The 21,473-nt window shown below is 40.4% G+C and overlaps 1 protein-coding gene across 2 annotated transcripts in view; it reads left to right on the top strand.

The window, feature by feature from the left end:
• The window catches only part of ELP2 (elongator acetyltransferase complex subunit 2), a 39,176-nt gene that overhangs the window by 7,166 nt on the left and 10,537 nt on the right, over positions 1-21,473 (top strand). For both annotated transcript variants that reach the window (XM_080686601.1, XM_080686602.1), the window contains exons 4-17: positions 1,696-1,852; positions 3,272-3,349; positions 5,347-5,411; positions 6,202-6,268; positions 6,738-6,878; positions 8,245-8,340; positions 9,406-9,506; positions 9,687-9,818; positions 13,291-13,440; positions 15,631-15,819; positions 16,465-16,534; positions 17,020-17,115; positions 17,258-17,315; positions 18,360-18,432. In XM_080686601.1, coding sequence (XP_080542727.1) covers positions 1,696-1,852; positions 3,272-3,349; positions 5,347-5,411; positions 6,202-6,268; positions 6,738-6,878; positions 8,245-8,340; positions 9,406-9,506; positions 9,687-9,818; positions 13,291-13,440; positions 15,631-15,819; positions 16,465-16,534; positions 17,020-17,115; positions 17,258-17,315; positions 18,360-18,432 — 1,473 coding nt within the window. The remainder of the gene's footprint in view (positions 1-1,695; positions 1,853-3,271; positions 3,350-5,346; positions 5,412-6,201; positions 6,269-6,737; positions 6,879-8,244; positions 8,341-9,405; positions 9,507-9,686; positions 9,819-13,290; positions 13,441-15,630; positions 15,820-16,464; positions 16,535-17,019; positions 17,116-17,257; positions 17,316-18,359; positions 18,433-21,473) is intronic.

The following is a 21,473-nucleotide window of genomic DNA, read 5'->3' as shown; positions in this document are numbered from 1 at the left end:
GAGGTAGGGATTTTGGAGCCACCTGGACTTGAATGAATGCAAAGGGATGTGTAGCAAACTTCACTCCTGTTTGGAATGATTTTGGCAGAGGAATCCAGAGAGAGAGGATTTTAGCACTCATTTTTGAGATTTGAAATAAGACTTGGCAAGACTCTTCCTCAGTGCTGCCCCAAACTTCTGTCAACAGAAAGCACTGCAGGCTCAGCAAGTATCTGATGGCAGACAGCAAACTTAGCTTGGGAGGGGCCAGAGGGGCGAATGTGAAGCCGAATGGGGAGGAGGGGAGGATCAATTGTGTAAAGAGGGGAGAAGGAGTAAGAGGCTTTAGGGGAAGGGGCCACACATTGTAACCTGAGGGGCTTAAATGTTCTTTTCCGTATGCATTTCCATGCACACAAGTGCTCAACACACTTTGACTTCTGATAACAGGAAGTAATTCTAAGCTGGTATAATGAGAAGTTCCAGTCTTTGAACAGTGAGCATAGTTTTTTAAAAAGCTGGTGAACTTGAGAGATTTCTTTTGCTTTGAGATATCTGATGAACATTGTCTCAGATAGCTAGTATGTATATACAATTATACATACTGTATCTGAGTTATTTTAAATGTTTTTCAAGGAAGCCAAAGGTTAATGATGAAAGGAAGTTAGCGTACAGACCCTTGTACATAACAATTATCTCTGGAGTAGCAGAGTTTTGCCTAAGTAATTGGGAAATAGCTGAGGAGACACTTAAGGACATTGCTATTTGAGAAGATAATTTATGGAAGATACCTCTCAAAGGAAATGGTGGAGTCTCACACATTTGGAAATCTAAGAAATATACCTAAAACAACAGAAATGATGCCACAGTGAAGAATCTTGCATGGCAAGCAGGTGGACTTGATAAACAAGTGGGGTCCCAGTTCTGTTTGCCATGTTTCCATTTTGCAGCTATGCTTGATTTAGGCAAGTGTCTTGTGGGGATGCTAAAATCACTAGGTAGTAGTTTGATGGAGAATAGAATACTTACTCCCAAAGTATAATCTCATATCAACCCCCCACATTTTAAATTCACAGTGAAAACATCTGGCAGACACTACCTTTACTAAGATATCAAGGTTAACTTCACTAAAATTGGGACAGATTGACATCATGGATGTGATGCACTTAGTACTGATGACAAAACATCATACTTAATTCAGAAAGGACCATTCCACAAAGCTGGCCTATGTTCTTTAATTTCTCAATGTCATGGACATCTTTCCATAGTAATAAGCATATATTTATCTACATTATCCTTTTTATTGGCTACAGTGTATGTGTGGAATAATTAATTAGTTCCCTATAAATAATTTTTGGTTTATTTTTTACTATTATAAAGTGTGTGATCGATGCCCACATCCTCTACCAAAACACACACACACAAAACAAAAAGTGAGTGTGATGAATTTATCTTTTATTACTTGTTAAACTATTGCTGTTAGCACCTCAGATAGATTCTTAGATGTGAGATTGCTGTGTCAAGGTTATACACATTTTATGTATCATTAATATGGTCAGATAGATTTCTTGAAAGTTAACATTCTCTTCAACTGAAAGGACCTATTTCTAGGTCTAACATTTTATCAGTACCATTCATTAATCCTGTGATTCCAGTTAAAGATTAAACTGGTAATTCCTTTTTATCACAATGTTTTTGCCATTTTTTCTGACTCAGCTTTTAAAAGCGGTTCCTCTCTATGGCCATGAAGGACCTGTTTATGCAGTGCATGCTGTCTACCAGAGAAGGGTATCGGATGCTACATTGCGTACGCTGATGGTTTCTGCAGCTTCGGATTCCACTGTTCGAGTCTGGTCTAAAGAGGGTTCAGCAGGTATGTTTAAAGACTTTATAATCTAACTAGAGGCCCGGTGCACGAAATTCGTGCACTCAGGAAGGGGGGGTCCCTCAGCCCGGCCTGCGCCCTCTTGCAATCCAGGCGCCCTTGGGGGAGTGGGCCTAAGCCGTTAGTTGGACATCCTTAGTGCTGCCATGGAGGCAGGAGAGGCTTCCGCCACTGCCGCTGTGCTGGCCAGCCGTGAGCCTGGCTTCTGGCTGAGCGGCACTCCCCCTGTGGGTACACACTCACCATCAGGGGGCAGCTCCTGCATTGAGTGTCTGCCCCCTGGAGGTCAATGTGCATCATAGAGTCCCGTCATTCTGCCGTTTGGTCGATTTGCATATTAGCCTTTTATTATATAGGACTAGGGGCCCAGTGCACGAATTCGTGCACCTTGAAAGGAACTGTGGGCCGCGAGGCTATGGTGGGCACAGGGGTGGGTCTCAGCCCATCCTTCATGCCCCCGCTGGCCCCTCCTGCCATGGCCCCGGCCCCCTGTCTGCCGGCAGCCCCGCTTCCACCGCTACCGCTCCCACACACTGACGGCACCGGCCCTGTTCACACCTACTGATGGAGCAGAGCTATTGGGGCCAGTGCTGTCAGTGGGTGCGAGCAGCAGCTGCTGCCCCGATCACCCCTCAGGAGCAGGGGGAGGTGGAGAAGCCCTTGGGCGATCAGGGCCGGCAGCTGCTGCTTGCACCCACTGACAGTGCCTAGCGATCAGGACCGGCGCTGGGTGCTGGCAGCGGGTGCAAGCGGCGGCTCTGGCACTGGCTGTGGGTGTGAGCGGGGCTGTCTCCAGCAGCGGGTGTAAGAGGCAGCTTCCAGCCCCGATTGCCCCTCAGGAGCAGGGGAAGGTGGAGAAGCCCTGAGGGGCGATCGAGGCCAGCAGCGGGTGCTAATGGTGGCTCCTGCGCCAGCAGTGGGTGCAAGCAGGGCCGGTGCTGGCAGCAGGTGCGAGTGCCCGGTGGGATAGCAGCGCTTGGGAGCAAAGAATTTTCAGTAACCACCAGAGGCTCACCCTGATGACAGTGACCAGCGCCCCTCCTTGGTCTGGTGCCCCTGCTCACCTGCTCCACCATCCCACCGCAGCCGACGCCCACCATGTTCCATGCATGCCCCCTGGTGGTCAGCGCACATCATAGCAACTGTTTGGTTGTTCCACCATTCGGTCTATTTGCATATTAGGGTTTTATATATATAAAAGGTAGATAGATGTAAATTTTCTCCCAGCCTTTTCATATAAGTAATTTTTTTTCTGTAACCTTGTTAAACATTGACCATTTCAATTCACATGGTGTGTGGGGCTCAGGATTGGCTTCTCTCAACCCCTGCTAGTGTGATGATGATGCTGAATCTCTAGGTAGATAAGCTCAGAGTCAGTCGTTCATGGTGTTTTTCATTAATTTTTAGTAACCTGCCTTCAGACCTTGAGCTTTGGAAATGGATTCACTCTGGCTCTCTGCTTATCTTTTTTGCCTAATACTGATGGTGAGTATCTTCTTAAGAGCAATATATTTTAATGTCTTCAAATGACCAGAACGTAAAAGAAACATTAGGTCTCAATTTTTTTTTTACATATATTTTATTGATTTTTTACAGAGAGGAAGGGAGAGAGATAGAGAGATAGAAACATCGATTAGATGCCTCTTGCACACCTCCTACTGGGGATGTGCCCGCAACCAAGGTACATGCCCTTGACCGGAATTGAACCTGGGACCTTTCAGTCTGCAGGCCAATGCTCTATCCACTGAGCCAAACCGGTTAGGGCTGGTCTCAATTTTGTATCTAAATTTTTTCATGAAACAGGTTGAGACCTATATTATACTTTGTTTTCAATATTCAAAAGATCTGAATATAGAACATAAGATTAAAAGAGGCTATTAGGATTTTGGTAGCTGTTGAAAATTTAAATGACTTCATAATGTAATCAAGATTGATACTACTATTTATGAAATATATTGCTGATGTATGTAGATCTAATTTGGGAAAATTGTCTAGCTCTTTAGATGGTGAAGGTCTGGGATAAGTTGGAAAAGTACTGAAGATGGACCATGTGAGCATTTCTTATAAGAGGACAGCCCCTTTCCATCCTGCATGATGACATTTTTGCCTAAGACCACTCACTTAAAATCTCCAAACAGAAAATTTTCCCTTTTGCTACGAAACCCATCTGTACTTCCTTTGATCATCCCTCACAGAGATGATGGCTAGTGTGAGTCTGTCTCTGTCTTCTCAGTAACCTGGAGGACAGGCCAGGTGGAGAGAGGCCGGTCTGGAAGCCACCAACCTCTTGCCTTTTGGGGTAGGAGCTGCGAACTCATGGTTTCATGTGATGCTTCCATTTTGTGCGAGGGTTCCCTTGGGGAGGAACTCACACATTCTGGTTTCATAACATCGAACTTAATGTCTTCCTACATACACTGAGGCCAAGTGACTGGAGTTTTTTGGTTTTGTTTTTAGTGGATTTAAAATGATTAAATCTTTGAAAAATTTACCTGGTAGCAAGGTGTTTCCTTAGAGAAAGAATTCCTACTTTATTTTGCTCCACAGTCATGAAGGCTATCCCTTGCTAATGTAAATTACTTTTTTGTGCTATTAAAGAAAACCAATTTTACACTTGCACCTCTCATAGCTTTTTAACCACGTATTTAATTATATGTGTTTTTATTTGGTTCTCTAATTGCTTCAGGAATTTTGTTTTACTATTGAATTCTCAAAATGTGAGGTCCTCAAAGTAACAACCATATCATGACTATCTTTGTGCAGTAACCATGATGCCAGGCTGATAGTAACTCTTCATTTTATTATTCAACTAGAGGCCTGGTGCATGGATTTGTGCACTGGTGGGGTCCTTCGGCCTGGCCTGTGGGGATTGGGCCGAAACTGGCTCTCCGACATCCCCTGAGGGGTCCTGGATTGCGAGAGGGTATAGGCCAGGCCAAGGGACCCCATTGGGACCGGGGAGGGACCATGGGAGGGCTCCAGGGTGTGTCTGGCCCATCTTGCCCAGTCCCGATTGGCCGGATCCCAGCAGCAAACTAACTACTAATCGGAGCGTCTGCACCCTGGTGGTCAGTACTTATCATAGTGACTGGTTGAACAGTCGAATGAATGGTTGGACACTTAGCATATTAGCCTTTTATATACATAGATTGGGCTAACTTTTCATATTAGTCTTTGGTCTGACAGTGGAAATGCTCCCAACTGCTCTCGCGCTTCCCCTTTTGCTGCTCCTTCTATCATAAAATAACATATAATGGAGAAAAGGGCTCTCAATCAGTAGTCATTCATTGCCAAGTAACCATTTAATAGGACATTTGGAGTGTTCACTTTATTCCTATAGACATTTATTGAGTACTTTCAATTTATTCAGTGATGTGAGAAATAGAAACCAGGGTTCTTTAGTTAGAGCTTAGAATCCAGCATAGGTGATAATCATACTGTCTGATTGAATACTTAACAGCAAAGCCTCTTTTTTCCCCCAGTACCAATACTAGCATGTGGCGATGATGACTGCAAGATCCACTTATTTGTTCAACAGAATGATCAGGTAATTGATGATGTTTATAAAGAGACTGACATTAGCTTCTGCTTAATTACATTTCTTATTGCTGACTATTTCCAGATTATAGGATTTCAGGAATGTTCTCATCTAAACCAAAATAATCCAATAGGAGTATTTCTTTTACAATTCTTTGTTAGGTGGTTTCCCACCAAGCTGCTGCTGCCTTGCCTACCAGGTCCAGGGTTGTTAGAAGGAAACAGGTCGCTAGTTGGGGGAAGAAGGGAAGGAAGATACTGTGGTAGTGTTTTTTCTTTAAAATTTTAAGTGAAGTACATCATACCTACAGTGAAAACACTCCCTGGTAGTGTGTATTGATCCTTCTGAACCTTATGTACACTTTGAGTAGTTAAACTAGGGGAGGGAATTTCTAGAAAGGGGGTTGTTAACTAGAGCCTCTTTTATTTAATAAAGGAGATAGTTTCTTTGCATTCTGTAAGACAGTTTAAAATGGTTGTGAATGTCCCACTACCCACCTTTTATCTATGTTACATTATAGTGTATATCATTCTATTTTGTAAACATTTAGAGTATTTGAGGTCTACAGATCTTATCTACTCAGCATTGCTCAGGTGATATAGGTGATGATGAGATTTTTCATGAGACCTCTTTCCTGTGTCTAATCATGTAGTGTTCCCAGTTTTTTTGTGTTTGTGTGTGTGTGTGTGTGTTTTTTTTAAAGAAGAGATGCAGCAGGACTAGCTGGGACCAAATGAAATCGATATACATGAAAATATTAAATTCTTAACACCAGTCCTGATGATTTTTTATCTTATAGTTTCAGAAAGTGCTTTTTCTCTGTGGACATGAGGATTGGATAAGAGGCGTGGAATGGGCAGCCTTTGGTCAGTATGAAATTTTGCTAAATTACTGAGATGAGGACCAGTGTGTGTAACTTCCAAGAAAGCAGCCCCCTATGTTTTAATTTAAAATTTTCTTTGTATGTACTCTTAGGAAAGAGGATACTTATCCCTTCTGTTAACTATTAATTGGGGGGGTAGAAGATGAAACAAGTTGATGTTTAAAATAGGACACAGCCGACTATTCCACATGCAGGCATTCTTTAAAAGTTCTTTGTAGATCTTAGTAGACAGTATATAAGAATATCACATGTTACAACCATTTGTCAGCATTGTGCTATATTTGTCGATGTCAGTAAAACTGAATATAGGTCAAACGAATGAAGGGTAAGGAAGCAAAGTCTAATTTTTTCAGGAAATCCAGAAGTGTGCCTGTTGTAGAAGAGAAAATCTTATACCTAAATTTAAGAATATATTGTTTTAAAAATAATAAATTTTGTGTTTTTTTAATTAGGTAAAGATCTTTTCCTAGCAAGCTGTTCACAAGATTGCCTGATACGAATATGGAGGATGTGTTTAAAATCAACATCATTAGAAACTCAGGATGATGATAATATAAGACTGAAGGAAAATACTTTCACTGTAGAAAATGAAAGTGAGTAATAATGAAAATATTGGATGTAATAATACTTAGGTCTCCTAGCTGAATCATTTTTGTTTTATTATAAACCTCTGTGAAGGTTAGTTTTTCAGAAATATCAGAGCCCTACATGAAATTTGATACTATGCATTTTTCCTTTTTTTAATTTTTATGAGTCATTTTTCATATATGAAACTTTTTTTTGTTGTAAACCATACTAGTGAGATTTTTAAAAATTGCTGAAAACATTTCAAAATGTTTTCTCAATAAATTAATTTGTATAATGTTACTAAATTTGTAATTATAGCATATGAAGATCAAAAGAAATCATGTGAATTAGCCATACCTTAGTTGGAAGATACTCTACAAGACAAGCTAAATCCCTGCATTTGAGGAGTATATATAATTCTGATTTTCATACTGTCTGGCATCAGAACAGTACCCCTGCATGGGGTATTGATCCTGTTGAAATAATTGTATTTGATGAAGTTATTTTTGTTTGTTTTTTGAAGAAGGTATTTTTGGATGTGTATCTAAATTGTAAAGTTAGTTCTCAGTGAGCATTGTTCCCCCAGGAATTCTCTTCTTTGTTATTACTCTTCTTAATTATAAAGTCCATAAGAGTTCAGATTTTGGTAACAGTTTTTTAAAAATATTTTTATTGACTTCAGAGAGGAAGAGAGAGGGAGAGAGAGAGAAATAGAAACATCAATGATGAGAGAGAATCGTGGATCAGCTGCCTCCTGCACTCCCCCTACTGGGCATCGAGCCTACAACCGAGGCATGTGCCTCAACCGGGAATCAAACCCGGACCTTTCAGTCCGCAGGCTGTATCCACTGAGCCAAACAGGCCAGGGCTGAGATTTTGTTAACAGTTTTATGGGGGGTGGAGTGGGCAAAGAAATACTATAACCAGCAAATTATAAGTAGCTATTCCCAAAGTTGAAATTTTTTCTGATATTTTTATGAATTATTTTGTTTGAAAGGTCACAAACTTTCAAACTGACTTGCCTTCCTATACTTCTGCATTTATCTTTTTTTGTTTGTTTTGTTAATCCTCACCTGAGGATATTTTAATTAAACCCGAGACTCTGATCCACAGGCCAACACTGTAACCACTAAGCAAAACTGGCCAGGGCTATCTTAATTTTTTTTTAATTGCATTTTAGATTATTATACTGTAATAATGATAAGCATAGCTAGGAGGCTGGCATGTCTGTTTTTTGCTTTTAAGGTGTAGTATAACAATATATCCCAGAAAATATTAAAAATAGAGCATATTCTTTAATGTTTATTTCTGACCGGGTAGAGACAGAGGTAGAGAAAAATTTATCTAGAAGAGCTTTGAGGAAACAGCGCTTCTTCATTGCATTTGTTAAAGGTATTAAAATGGCATTTGCGGTTACTCTGGAGACAGTGCTGGCTGGTCACGAAAGCTGGGTGAATGCAGTTCATTGGCAGCCTTCATTTTACAAAGGTAGGACAAAAAAACATACACATATCCCTCATCAGTTAAATCCCCCATGCAGAATGTTAAGCTGACCAAATAAAATGGAGGGTAGTTTGAATGTGATTAGAAATCTCAAATGTAAGACATTTTCAAGTTGACGAAGTGTAATACTGCAGCCCTGTTCTGCTGGACACTCATTTCCACTGCATATTGTGCTCCTGAGCAGGAAAAGGGTGACTCCTGCCACAGTTACTGAAAGTGCCTCACCCCAGTATCTTTTTTTCTGAAAAGTTTCAGACTATTCTTTATGGGATTGAAGAGAAATTGACTTTCGGGCAAACTTGACTGGATCCTTTACCCTTGGCAATACAAAGATGGTAATACTGACATGCATAATTTATGAGAAAATAAGATCCTCTCCTCCTTTTACCCTTAACCTCCACTTCTGGAGTGATGGTTGTGTGCATGCTCATGCTGGTGCTGGGGTGGAGCTGAGTAAGGCACAGCCTCATTCTTCCCCAGAGCTCCTTCCCCAAAACAGAAATAGAGACTATCCATCATTACTGTTCAGGTAACCACTGTTCAGCTTTAATTATATTATACCTTATTTGCTACAGTTTAAAAAAAAAGATATAGATATTGAGGACCCCTGTGTATTTCCTGAGCCCTCGCCTCTCCATCCTTCCCTAGAGGCAACTGCAGTACTGAATTCTGGGTATTAGCATTCCCAGGCATGTTTTTATACTTTACACATTGATGTCGCCACAAACAGTAGTTCCACAGCTACTGACACGATCTCAGTGTGTCCTTATCCTCTTACAATTTGCCTTTTTAGCTTACCATGCTAAACATTTGGAGTTCTATCCATGTTGATTCATGTAACTAGTTTATTTTGATTGCAGTTTAATATTACACTGTTTAAATATACCACAACTTGTTTACTTGTTCTTATGGTAGACACTTGTGGTGTTTCCAGATTTTGCTGTTGCATTGCTAAAGTGAATGTTTTTGCAATATCCATGTTGTTTTTTCTAGTAATCTACAAACATGATGCCTGGTGAAAACCTAAAGAAACTAGTTTATATTTTTTAGATGGTGTTCTACAGCAGCCAATGAGATTATTGTCTGCCTCAATGGATAAAACCATGATTCTCTGGGCTCCAGATGAAGAGTCAGGAGTTTGGCTAGAACAGGTAAAAATGTGGATATTTAAGGAATTGAAAATTGAGTTTATAAACTGAATATTTAATTCCCAAGTCTGTATTTCTGGAGCTGCAGATGTTCACTCTTTGTATATGTTAAATGAGTGAGAACATAATCTCTGGAATCAGTGGTTTCTATTGATTACGAATTGTTTTCTGTTATTGCTATAGGTTCGAGTAGGGGAAGTCGGTGGAAATACTCTGGGATTTTATGATTGCCAGTTCAATGAAGATGGCTCTCTGATCATCGCTCATGCTTTCCATGGAGCATTGTACTTGTGGAAACAGAATGCAGCTAACCCAGTAAGAAAAGCACTTGAAACCCAGGTTAACTTACAGCACTACATAGTACCAGTAGAGACATTTAAGTTCGAATGACATCCCTTCTTTTTGTAAGCATTATACTATAGTTTACTAGGTAAGAAATTCATACTTTTCTAAGAATAAAAGTATTCATTTCTCCAGCATTGGTGAGGCATTGAAATTTGCACATATATAAAATTTCTACATAAATGAACTTTAAGCTATATAAATTTTAAGTTCTTCCTTTAAGCTATATAAATTTTTTTATGGGAGCTTTTCCTAAAATGTGTAACTTTCCTATTTTAAAGAAGGTAACATAGTTTGATTTTGATATTTTCTTGTTGTATGGCTGGGTACTCCATAGATAATGATTGAACAAGTGACTGGCAAAAGGGCATTCTGAACACTTATTTTGTGATGGATTATATTGATGCTCTCAGGGGCTGGTGTTATGTGTAATTCTACATGGCCTTCCAAGTATTGGGCCCTTTTAACTTTTTCTTATAATTTTGGTCTCTTCTCAAAGAGAGGTAATCTTCCTCTGATCATGCTGAACATTATTCCATCTTTTACTTTCTAGTTTGCTTATCTGCTGCTTGGGTTTGGGGAAATGCAATAGCAGGAGCATCGTGGCTAAGAGCACAGGTCTTGGAGCTAGACATTTGAATTCAGATTCTGCGCCAGCACTTACTAACCAGCTGTATGTCCTTGAGGACATTACCTAAGTCTGTCTCAGGTTTCTCATTTGTACAATGTGGATAGTAATAGCATCTACACTTAACGTTTTTATGATGCTTAAATGAGTTAATATTTGTACAGCATAAAAAACAGGTCCTGGCATATATTGGATATTATATAAATGTATTTTAATAAATGAAAGAAGTCAGAACATTGACTGAAATGTGAATCACCAGATAATAGCTTCCTTTATAAAGTACAAATTTATGGATTTGCATAACGTTTAATTTGTGGGCTTTGTAATAGGTGTGTTACCTATGAGGATTTGATTTTCAATACATAGGGTGACTTGCTCTTTTCCTTGTGTCTTCTATTTATAGTTGATCTTCATGATTGTTTACACTTTTTTTTTGTCTAAAAAATACATTTTTTTTTTATTGATTTCAGAGAGGAATGGAGAGGGAGAGAGAGATAGAAACATCAATTATGAGAAAGAGTCATTGGTTGGCTTCCTCCTGCACGCCCCACATTGGGGACTGAGCCCGCAACCTGGGCATGTGCCCTGACCTGGAATCGAACCCTGACCTTCTGGTTCATAGGTTGACGCTCAACCATTGAGCCATGCTGGCTGGGCTCGTTTCTACTATTAGATGAAACAGGAAATCATCAGCAATGACTTTTAGAAAGAAATATTTTGGGGGGATATATTTAATTTTATTCTTAACTCAGACCTCCTTTGAGCTGTATTTCAGGTGGTCTTTGAGACCCTTCATAGGAAAAAGCATCAGATGAGTAAGGAGAAACTCAAACCAGAAGACATAATCTCACTGTACTTGTGCTTGTAACTTGGCTTCAAATTTATAATTAGCTACTTAAAAGTGTTGAGGGTGATTTTTTTTTTAAATTGACTTTATTTTTTAGAGCAGTTTTAGGTTCAAAGAAAAACTGAGCAGAAAGCATGGAAGATTCCCATATATCCCCCCGCCCCCCCCGCTTCCCACCTGCCAGCCCCACACACCCCCACAACCTCTGCACGTCAACATTCCAAACCAGAGATGTACATTTGTTATGATCAAGAGTGATTTTTTGTTGTTGTTGTTAATTCTTACCTGAAGGTATTTTTTCCATTGATTTTTAGAGAAAATGGAAGCGGGGGGGATAGACAGAAAGAGAGAAACACCGATGTGAGAGAGACACATCAATTGGTTGCCTCCTACATATGCCCAGACCAGGGCCGGGGATTGAGCCTGCAACTGAGGTGCGTGCCCTTGACCGGAATTGTACCAGGACCCTTCAGTACATGGACTGACGTCTGTCTTCTGAAGCAAACTGGGTAGGGCAAGAGTGTGATTTTTAAAAATAAACTGCCCTTTAGGACTTGCAGTGGAAGATTGTAATGATAGTCCAATAAGCTGCCCTTTGTTCAGAACTTTCCGGAAACTCCCATTAGTGCTAACTTTAGAATTAGTTGTATGCCACAGAGGAAATTAATAGCATTTCTTTGTCATAGCCTTTTTATTTATTTTTGACCAGAAAATAGTATAGTTTAACTTAATCACTGGCCCCATTCATCAGTCTTGTCTCTGAATGACCTTTTAGGAGTTAGACAAATTTAATTTTCCTCTTAAGTTTTACCACCACTTGGTTTTTGCCCTAATAGACATTCAAAAGTTGTCAAGCCTGGCTGGTGTGGTTCAGTGGTTGAGTCACAACCTATGAACCCAGAGGTCACGGTTTGATTCCTGGTCACATGCCTGGGTTGTGGGCTCGATCCCCAGTGGGGCCATGCAGGAGGCAGCTGATCAAGGATTCCCTCTCATCATTGATGTCTCTGTCTCTTCTTCTTCTCCCTTTCTCTCAGAAATCAATAAAAAATACATATTTAAAAAAAAAAAAAAGATGTTCTGTGGCCCTAGCCAGGTGGCTCAGTTGGTTGGAGCGTCGTCCCCTATTCCAAAAGGTTGTGGGCTCAATCCCTGGTCAGGGCGCATATGGAAGGCAACCGATTGATGTTTCTTTCTCACATCAATGTTTATCTCTCTCCCTAAAATCAATAAAAACATATCCTTGGGTGACATTTTCTGTATTTCGTTATCATTGTTTATATGGTGGCTTGTGTAGGCTCCCTCAGAAAGTGAACCGACTAGGCTTGATTCACCCATTTGTTTTCTACTCTGCAATTCCCTTTACTTAGTAAAGGAAGTCATTGAGGCACACAATTGGAATCTAATAACTCATTTTACACAGTACTCTTTGCTTATTTAGTTTAACAAATAAATACTCACATAGTACCTCCTTTGTGCTGACATTGTTGTGTGTGCTTTACAAATATAAACTCATTTAATCCTCATAACGATTCTATGAATTAGGTAATTTTACAGAAGAGTTAATTTAGGCATAGAAAGGTTAAGTAGTATTTGACTTCTAGGAGGTATTCAATAAATGATGAATGGAGGGGAATTTTCCAAAGTTACATTTTTAAAGGACATAGAACATATTTGAATGTTTAAGTTCTAATATGCTTGACTGAAAAACAGAGTCTGTTTTTTTTCCCTTGGGGAGGGGGAGAGGGAGAGGGAGAGGGCAGGGAAAGGTATGGGTATGTTCCCAGGAGGGAGAGCACCCAGATTCTATTATTTTAAAATCCCATCTTATTTACTTAGCTTTTCACCTTGCTTGGGGGATTTCAGTCTTTCCCAGTAGAAGACCTGAGGGCTGAAGGCATTATCAGATTTTATTTTGAGCGGTGGTGGTCTTTGGTCATTTTGATGTGTCATGAGCACTTTCATTACAGAGAGAGTGGACTCCAGAGATTGTCATTTCAGGACACTTTGATGGTGTCCAAGATCTAATGTGGGATCCAGAAGGAGAATTTATCATCACTGTTGGTACTGACCAGACAACTCGACTTTTTGCTCCATGGAATAGAAAAGATCAATCACAGGTAAAATGTCTTGTTTGACTGATCCCCATTAATAAAAAATATCCATGAGCATGTGAAAAGTGGAGCAACATCATTAGCTATTAGGGAAATGCAAATTAAAACCAAGATGAGATGTCACTACACACCCTCTGGAAAGGCTGAAGTAAGAAATACAGTAACAAGTGGTGATAAGGATACAGAGCAACTGGAACATTCATACATTGCTAGAGGAAATGTAAAAAGATACAAGCATTCTGGAAACAGTTTGATATTTTCTTAAAAACTTATGCATACATGCATTCTTTACAATTCAGATAATTCAAATGTTGTTAAATGTATTTACTTCAGTTCCACACAAGAGTTCTGTGATGCCTTGTAATTAATTCATTAGGAAACACTAGCAAGTCTGCAGTAAAAGCTAATTTCTAAAGTCATAGTGTTAGATAAATAGTGGTTGAGGGTGGTTTTTGTCCAGGAAACTTTTCACTATTGGACTGAGCTCAGAAAACTTGACCGCTGGCAAGCCATCAAAATGTGCTATGCAATAGAGAAAGCCAGTATACGCAGTTTCAATTTCTGACAAACATCATGGAACCCAATTGTGGGTCAGTTCATGAGAGCTAATGAAACTGGCCACTGACATCATTGCCATAGGAGCATATGGTAGATTCACCTTAATAGAGTTGAGGAGATGGGGAGTAATATAGTCAAATGAAAAACAAGGCAAATGATTTGGAGTGATTTTCTGTTGCTCTTGGTGATGTGTTACTGATATGGCTCAGTTGTTTATCCATGATCCATTAAAAACAAATCATTAAAGTGGACTGAACAAAAATGTAAAATTTTTGCTCTTTGAAAGACACTGTCAGGAAAATGAGAAGACAAGTCACAAACTGGGAGAAAGTATTTACATACCTGGAAAGGCTTATATCCAGAATATGTAAAAAACTTTTCCGAAGACAGTAATAGGGAAATAAATAATCTAGTAAAAAAAGGACAAAAGATTTGAACAGATATTTCACTAAGGAAAAATAAAGAAAAAGATTCTCAATACCATTAGTAATTAGGGAAGTGCAAATGAAAGCTACAATGAGATGCCATTGTACACGTATTGGAATGATTCAAGTTAAAAGACTGACCAAGTGTTGATGAGGAAGTGGGCAACTAGAACTCTCATATACTGCTGTTAAATGTATAAACCGCTTTGGAAAATACTTTGGCAGTTTCTGAAATCCTATATAATAAAAGCCTAATATGCTAAGTGTCCTGTCGTCCGTTCAACCAATCAAAGCGTAATATTCTAATGATATGCTAACACCGCTTAATCGCTCACTATGACATGCACTGACCACCAGGGGGCAGATGCTCCAACCAGTAGGTTAGTTTGCTGCTGGGGTCTGGCCGATCGGGACTGAGTGGGACAGGTCGGATATGCCCTGGAGCCCTCCCACAGTCCCTGCCCAGCTGGCCAACCTCCCGCGTCTCTCCCTGGCCTGATCGTGCATCAGTGGGGTCTCTCAGCCTGGCCTGCGCCCTCTTGCAATCGGGACCCCTTGGGGATGTCAGAGCCATTTTTGGCCCGAATCCACAGGCCAGGCCGAGGGACCCCACTGATGCGTGAATTTGTGTACTGGGCCTCTGGTATTTAAATATACATCTCCCATGTCAGTGGTCAGCAAACTGCGGCTCGTGAGCCGCGGTTTGCTGCTCTGTTGACTAATGAGTTTGCCGACCACTGGGATAAGGGCTTAATCACAAGGAACAACAACAGCCTGTAATTATTGGAATCGAGAGTTTAGGTCAGTGGTCGGCAAACTCATTAGTCAACAGAGCCGCAGTTTGCCAACCACTGTCCCATGTCATTCAGCCATTCTACTTATAGGTAGTATTTACTAGTACCCAAGAGAGGTAGGAGCTTTAGCTATGCAAAGACTTGTACACGAATGTTCATGCCTGCTTTTTTAGTTAAAGACATAAACTGGAAACAGCCCAGATGTCTTCACAGGAGGTGGATGGATCAACAAGTAGTGGTATATCTGTACAAGGAATTACTTACCAGTGAAAAGGATTGAACACAACATGGATGAATCTGCCACAGGGTCATATCTCCAGGACATAATCAATGATTTTTGCGTTTGATATTTTGCTTGTTGAAAAGAATTCTGTTTTTGAACTGATGGTCATTTTTATTTATCCTATGTTAATACCCAGGTGACGTGGCATGAAATTGCACGGCCTCAGATACATGGATATGACCTGAAATGTTTGGCAATGATTGATCGGTTTCAGTTTGTATCTGGAGCAGATGAAAAAGTTCTTCGAGTATTTTCTGCACCTCGGAATTTTGTGGAAAATTTTTGTGCCATTACAGGCCAATCATTGAATCGTGTACTTTGTAATGTGAGTATCCCTATAAAGGTTTTAACTAAATCTAGTCACTTCATTTAAATTGTAAAAAATTTTGCTTAAGTCTATAAATGGGTAGAAAGGAAGTCAAACCATTTTATTGGCTTGACAAACTTGTGCATGCAGTAATTTAAATATTAAGTATTTAAGTATTAAAACCAGAAGTTTTGTAACAAATTAGCCCAAGACAGTAAAAAAATTAAATATTAAATTAAGGTATGAATACTATATATCATCACTGTGCTGGTTTTGATGGTTAACACATAGTTTCATATGAGATAACTTGATTGCTATAACTTACAGATCATTGGCATTTCAGATGGTACTCTGTAAGAATTTTTTGAAATATTTGAGTATTTAAATACGTTTAATGAAAATATGGTGAGCTGTTAGGATTCAATGAGAGGATGCCCAGCTTTCTGGATTGGGTAGAGAAGTCCGGGTTAGCTGGAACCTGTCTGTTGGAGAGTGATTGCCTAGCGTCGCATCTGTTGGTTCAGGAAATGAAAGTTGGGCAGGTATCCACACACAGGTGAACTTTAAACTGCTTTTCAGCATTTGTGAGCATGGCATTTTTGTAGTGCCTGATGTAATAGTAACTTTCAGTGTTTAAAACATATATTGTACTTTTTATTCCAGCAAGATGGTGATCTTCCAGAAGGTGCTACTGTCCCTGCTTTGGGATTATCAAATAAAGCTGTCTTTCAAGGTAAGGCTGAAAAAAATTATTGGTATGTAAATCTACTTACACACTTGTGTACCATGTACTTAATATTCATTATAGCCTGTATTTTTTTTAAATCACAATACACATATCTGTCTCCTTTTTTACATATTTCGTGGTAAGAACTCTGTACACATGCAGACCCTGAAATGGTGTCATGAAGCACTACAACCACAGATGCTAATATGGGTAGCTGAAAGAATGTTCCATGTTTTATAAACTTGGGAAATGTTAGGTCAAAGGAAAAGGAAGGAATCCTTATGGAACTGACAAGTGCTCCTAGGACCACATTGGAAAACCTGAGTGGCAGAAACAGAAACACCCTTGGCTTTGCAATCACGTGGATATGGCTTTGAATTACACTACTTTGAAGTACCACTATCTAACTGGTGGCCTTAATATTGGAACATGTATAGGAGATGTAAAGATGGTGACTATCTTCATGATGTTATATGTTTCTTTTAAACCAGGAGATATAGCTCCTCAGCCCTCTGATGAAGAAGAGCTGTTAACTAGGGCAGGTTTTGAGACTCATCAGATGGCCTTTCAACCCTCCATACTTTCTGGTAAGAACTCACAAAAATATGATTTAATAGAATCATTAGTACTCGTATTTGCCACTGCTGACCTAAATAAGTGCTCTAGCATTTGCTTTTGTATTTGCACGGAAATAGAAAAAATGATTGCAGTGCTATAAATTTATTGTAGAACCTCCCACTGAGGATCAACTTTTGCAGAATACATTGTGGCCTGAAGTTCAAAAACTGTGAGTTAAACTGTTAGCAGTTCGGTCTGATTCTGTCATAACTTGTGATTTCCACCCCTCCAACTTGATTTTTCTCCTTGGCTTTCCTCTAACCTTACATTTCCAAGATTTTTTAGTGGCTTTCATAATAGGTGAGAATCAAACTTCACATAGATTTTTATATTACTATGTCTTTATTTACTAGGTTTGTTTATTGGTCTTAATAACATATATTTGTGTATCTTCCATTTTAAAAAAAAAACTTTTAGATTTGTTATTCTGTTTGTATTTTTTTCCTTTGTTGGTTCCCCATCAAAACCTTTCTATGGTTTATTATTTATTATACTGGCTGGCTGGTGGTGAAAACTTGTATTTTTTTATTTTTTATTTTTGTTAATCCTCACCTGAGGATATTTTTCCATTGATTTTTAGAGAGAGTGGAAGGGAGGGGGAGAGACACCAAGAGAGAAACATCGATGTGAGAGAGACACATCTATTGGTTGCCTCCCGCCTGTGCCCAACCAGGGCTGGAGATAAGCCTGCAACCTACTTTCCCTTTATCAGAATCAAACCCGGAACCCTTCAATCCGAGGGCCGACACTCTGTCTACTGAGCCAAACAAGCTAAGGGCTTTCTTTTTCCTTTTTTTTTTTTTTATGTCCTCACCCGTGGACATGCTTAGAGAGAGCATTGATTGGTCGCCTTCCATAAAATCTACTGGGATCAAACAGACCTACAACCTAAGTATATGCCCTGACTGGGAATCAAACCTACAGCCTTTCAATGTATAGGATGATGCTCAACCAATTGAGCCAACTCTGGCCAGCCAAACCTTTTATTTTAATCTTACTGTTTCAATAAGTTTTATTAGTTCTAGGACGTTGACATTTTTCTCCAGTCTCTGTTTTTCCCCCAAATGTTTTCCTGGGCAGAAATTTAATGTTCCTTAAAAGAACTGTATGTTAGCTAGAGAGGTTGATGTTATTCTTTGCACGTTTTAAAACTTTTCAGTATGACGATATTTACTAATACGGGGGTCATGTATTTTCTCGTTTTAAATTTTAGATATGGACATGGTTACGAGTTGTTTTGTGTTGCTTGTAACAATTCAAAGACTCTGCTTGCCTCAGCTTGTAAGGTAGGGGAATTTTACTTTTTTACTCTACTTGGTCACAGGTATTTGAGTCGTTAGATTGGTAGTATTTTAGTCAGAACACTGTATGAACGGCCCTGGTATCTGCTCTTTCTGAATCTTGTTCTCTCAGTCCCTTTTTCTTTCTGTTTCATCAAAAGCTTGTAGTTGCATTTTAAGTCTGTTTCAGCTGCACATTTTTATTCCTAAACTAGAGGCCCGAATTTCGTGCACGGGGGATGGAGGTGTCCCTCAGCCCAGCCTGCACCATCTCCAATCTGGGACCCCTTGAGGGATGTCCGACTGCCTGTTTAGGCCCGATCCTAAACAGGCAGTCGGACATCCCTCTCACAATCCAGGACTGCTGGCTCCCAACTGCTCACCTGCCTGCCTTCCTGATTGCCCCTAACCGCTTCTGCCTGCCAGCCTGATCACCCCCTAACCACTCCCCTGCCAGCCTGATTGATGCCTAACTGCTCCCCTGCCATCCTGTTTGCCCCTAACTGCCCTCCCCTGCAGGTCTGGTCACCCCTAACTGCCCTCCCCTGCAGGCCTGGTCCCCCCCAACTGCTCTCCCCTGCAGGCCTGGGTCCCCCACAACTGCTCTCCCCTGCAGGCCTGAGTCCCTCCCAACTGCCTTTCCCTGCAGGCCTGGTTGCCCCCAGCTTCCCTCCTCTGCCGGCTTGGTCACCCCTAACTGCCCTCCCCTGCAGGCTTGATCGCCCCCAACTGCCCTCCCTTGGAGGCCTGGTCCCTTCCAACTGCCCTCCCCTCCTGGCCATCTTGTGTCCACATGGGGGCAGGATCTTTGACCACATGGGGGCAGCCATCTTGTGTGTTGGAGTGATGGTCAATCTGCATATTACTCTTTTATTAGATAGGATAGAGGCCTGGTGCATGGGTGGGGGCCAGCTGGGTTTCCCTGAATGTTGTTCCGGATCAGGGTGGGGGTTCCCTTGGGGCATGAGGTGGCCTGGGTGAGGGGCCTGTGGTGGTTTGCAGGCTGGCCACGCACCCTGGCGACCCAACCGGAGGCCCTGGTATCTGGGGTTTATTTACCTTCTACAATTGAAACTTTGTAGCCTGGAGCGGAGCCAAGCCTTCTGCTTGCTCCAAGGTGGCAGCCATTTTTTTTTGGATTTTTGTATCTTCTATAATTGAAACTTTGTAGCCTTAAGCGGAGGCCTGGGCCGGCCAGGGTGTGCGGAAAGCTTGGCTTCCTCCATCACTGGGGGCAACCCTAGCCTCCTGCTCTTTCCAGCTCCATGGCTGCCGCCATTTCTGTTTGAGTTTATGTATCTTCTGTCATTGAAACTTTGTAGCCTTGAGTGGAGGCCTAGGCTGGCAAGGGCAGGCAGAAAGCTTGGCTTCCTCCATTGCCGGGGAAACCCAAGCCTTCCTCCTGCTCTCTGTGGCTGTAGCCATCTTGGTAGGGTTTATTTGCATATTTGCTCCTGATTGGCTGGTGGGCGTGACTTGTGGGTATAGCGGAGTGATGGTTAATTTGCATATTACTCTTTTATTAGATAGGATACTTGATTTGAACTGATTTATGCCCCTACTCAAAAATTCATAAGTTAATATGAGACCTAAAAATATGATACATTAAAAATAATTTGAATCCCGGAGACATGGGAATATAAAGGTGAAACTCGAGAGCACTCCATCTGATGGTTTCTCGAGGACACTCTTAGTACAGACCTAAGTGAATGGAGCTCCTCCACCCGAGTCCCAGTGAGGCAGGGTGGTGGCCTGCTCAGCTAGCCCCAGCATGCAACTGCAGAATAGTGTACTCCAGACATATGCCTGGGAGACCGGCCGATCTTGAACTCACTGTTCGTAATCTATCCACATGATGTGGAGCGAAATAATGTTTATGGAGGATTGTCTGAAGGGTCTCACACCCACACATTCCTCTAACTTTTCTAAAATGTATTTACTTGTTTTAAGCATGATGAGAGCTGCCCATCTGGATGGCCCACTGTCCCTGCCTTTGCTGTGTCTTCTTGCCACTGGTCGGTATTGAGAGGCATCGTAAGAGATTGCTGTGCCTCCTGCTCCACCCCCTTGCTTGTCCCCTCTGTGAAAGTGGTACTAACAGTACTTCGGTTACAGGGGCCTGTGGGAAGAATGGGGCTTAGTAGCATGGATAGTTGTGCTGCTACTGAGCAGCTAATTTGTCTTTAGCTTTGGGCACTGTCAGTCATAGATAATTCCCAGTGTCTTTTCATTTTCCTAAGAGTGTTTTTCACAGAGCAGACGTTGTATGATTTGGTGAAGTCTAACTTATTTTTTCCATATTGGGTTGTGTTTTTTTGTGTGTGTTTTAACACACATGTTTAGTGCTATAAATCTCCCTCTAAGCATTGTTTTTGAGGCATTCCGCAAATTTTAATACGTTGTGTTTTCATTTTCATTCAATTAAAAATACTTTCTAATATTACTTTGATTTCATCTTTGACCTATAGTTTATTTTGAAATGTAGAATTGAGTTTCCATATGCTGAGCTTTTTCTAGTTATCTTTCTGTTGATGATTTCTAATTTCATTTCATTGTGGTCAGAGAACAAATATGGTTTGAATCTTAAAATTTAATCTTGGTAAGTTTTCGTTTTCATTTTGCAAAGAATGGATTATATTTCTGTTAGGTAGAGTGTTCTGAAAATGTGAACTAGGTCAGATGGTTGATAGTATTATTCAAGTCTTTATCCTTTCAGTTTTATCGAGAATGGCATTTTGAAATATCTGACTATAATTGTGCATTTGATTTTTAATCCTTGCAATTCGGTCAATTTTTACTTTATGTATTTTGAAACTGTCGTAAAAACATTTTGGTTGTTAGATTTTCTTGATTAATTGGCTCTTCTTAATTTCTGGTTATATATTATACTCTGAAATCTACTTTGCTATTCATATTGTCACTTCAGCTTTCTTTTGAATTGTGCTTGAATTATATCTTTTTTATCATTTGACTTTTAAGCTATTTTCTTTTATTTCAGGTGGGTTTTTTGGGGGGGCAGCATATAGTTGGGTCTTGCTTTTTTACTC

This window comes from Plecotus auritus (assembly GCF_963455305.1).
Source record: "Plecotus auritus genome assembly, chromosome: 8".
Classification (NCBI taxonomy): domain Eukaryota; kingdom Metazoa; phylum Chordata; class Mammalia; order Chiroptera; family Vespertilionidae; genus Plecotus; species Plecotus auritus.
Note: the sequence above shows the minus strand (reverse complement) of the source record. Positions and strands in the feature narration are given on the sequence as shown.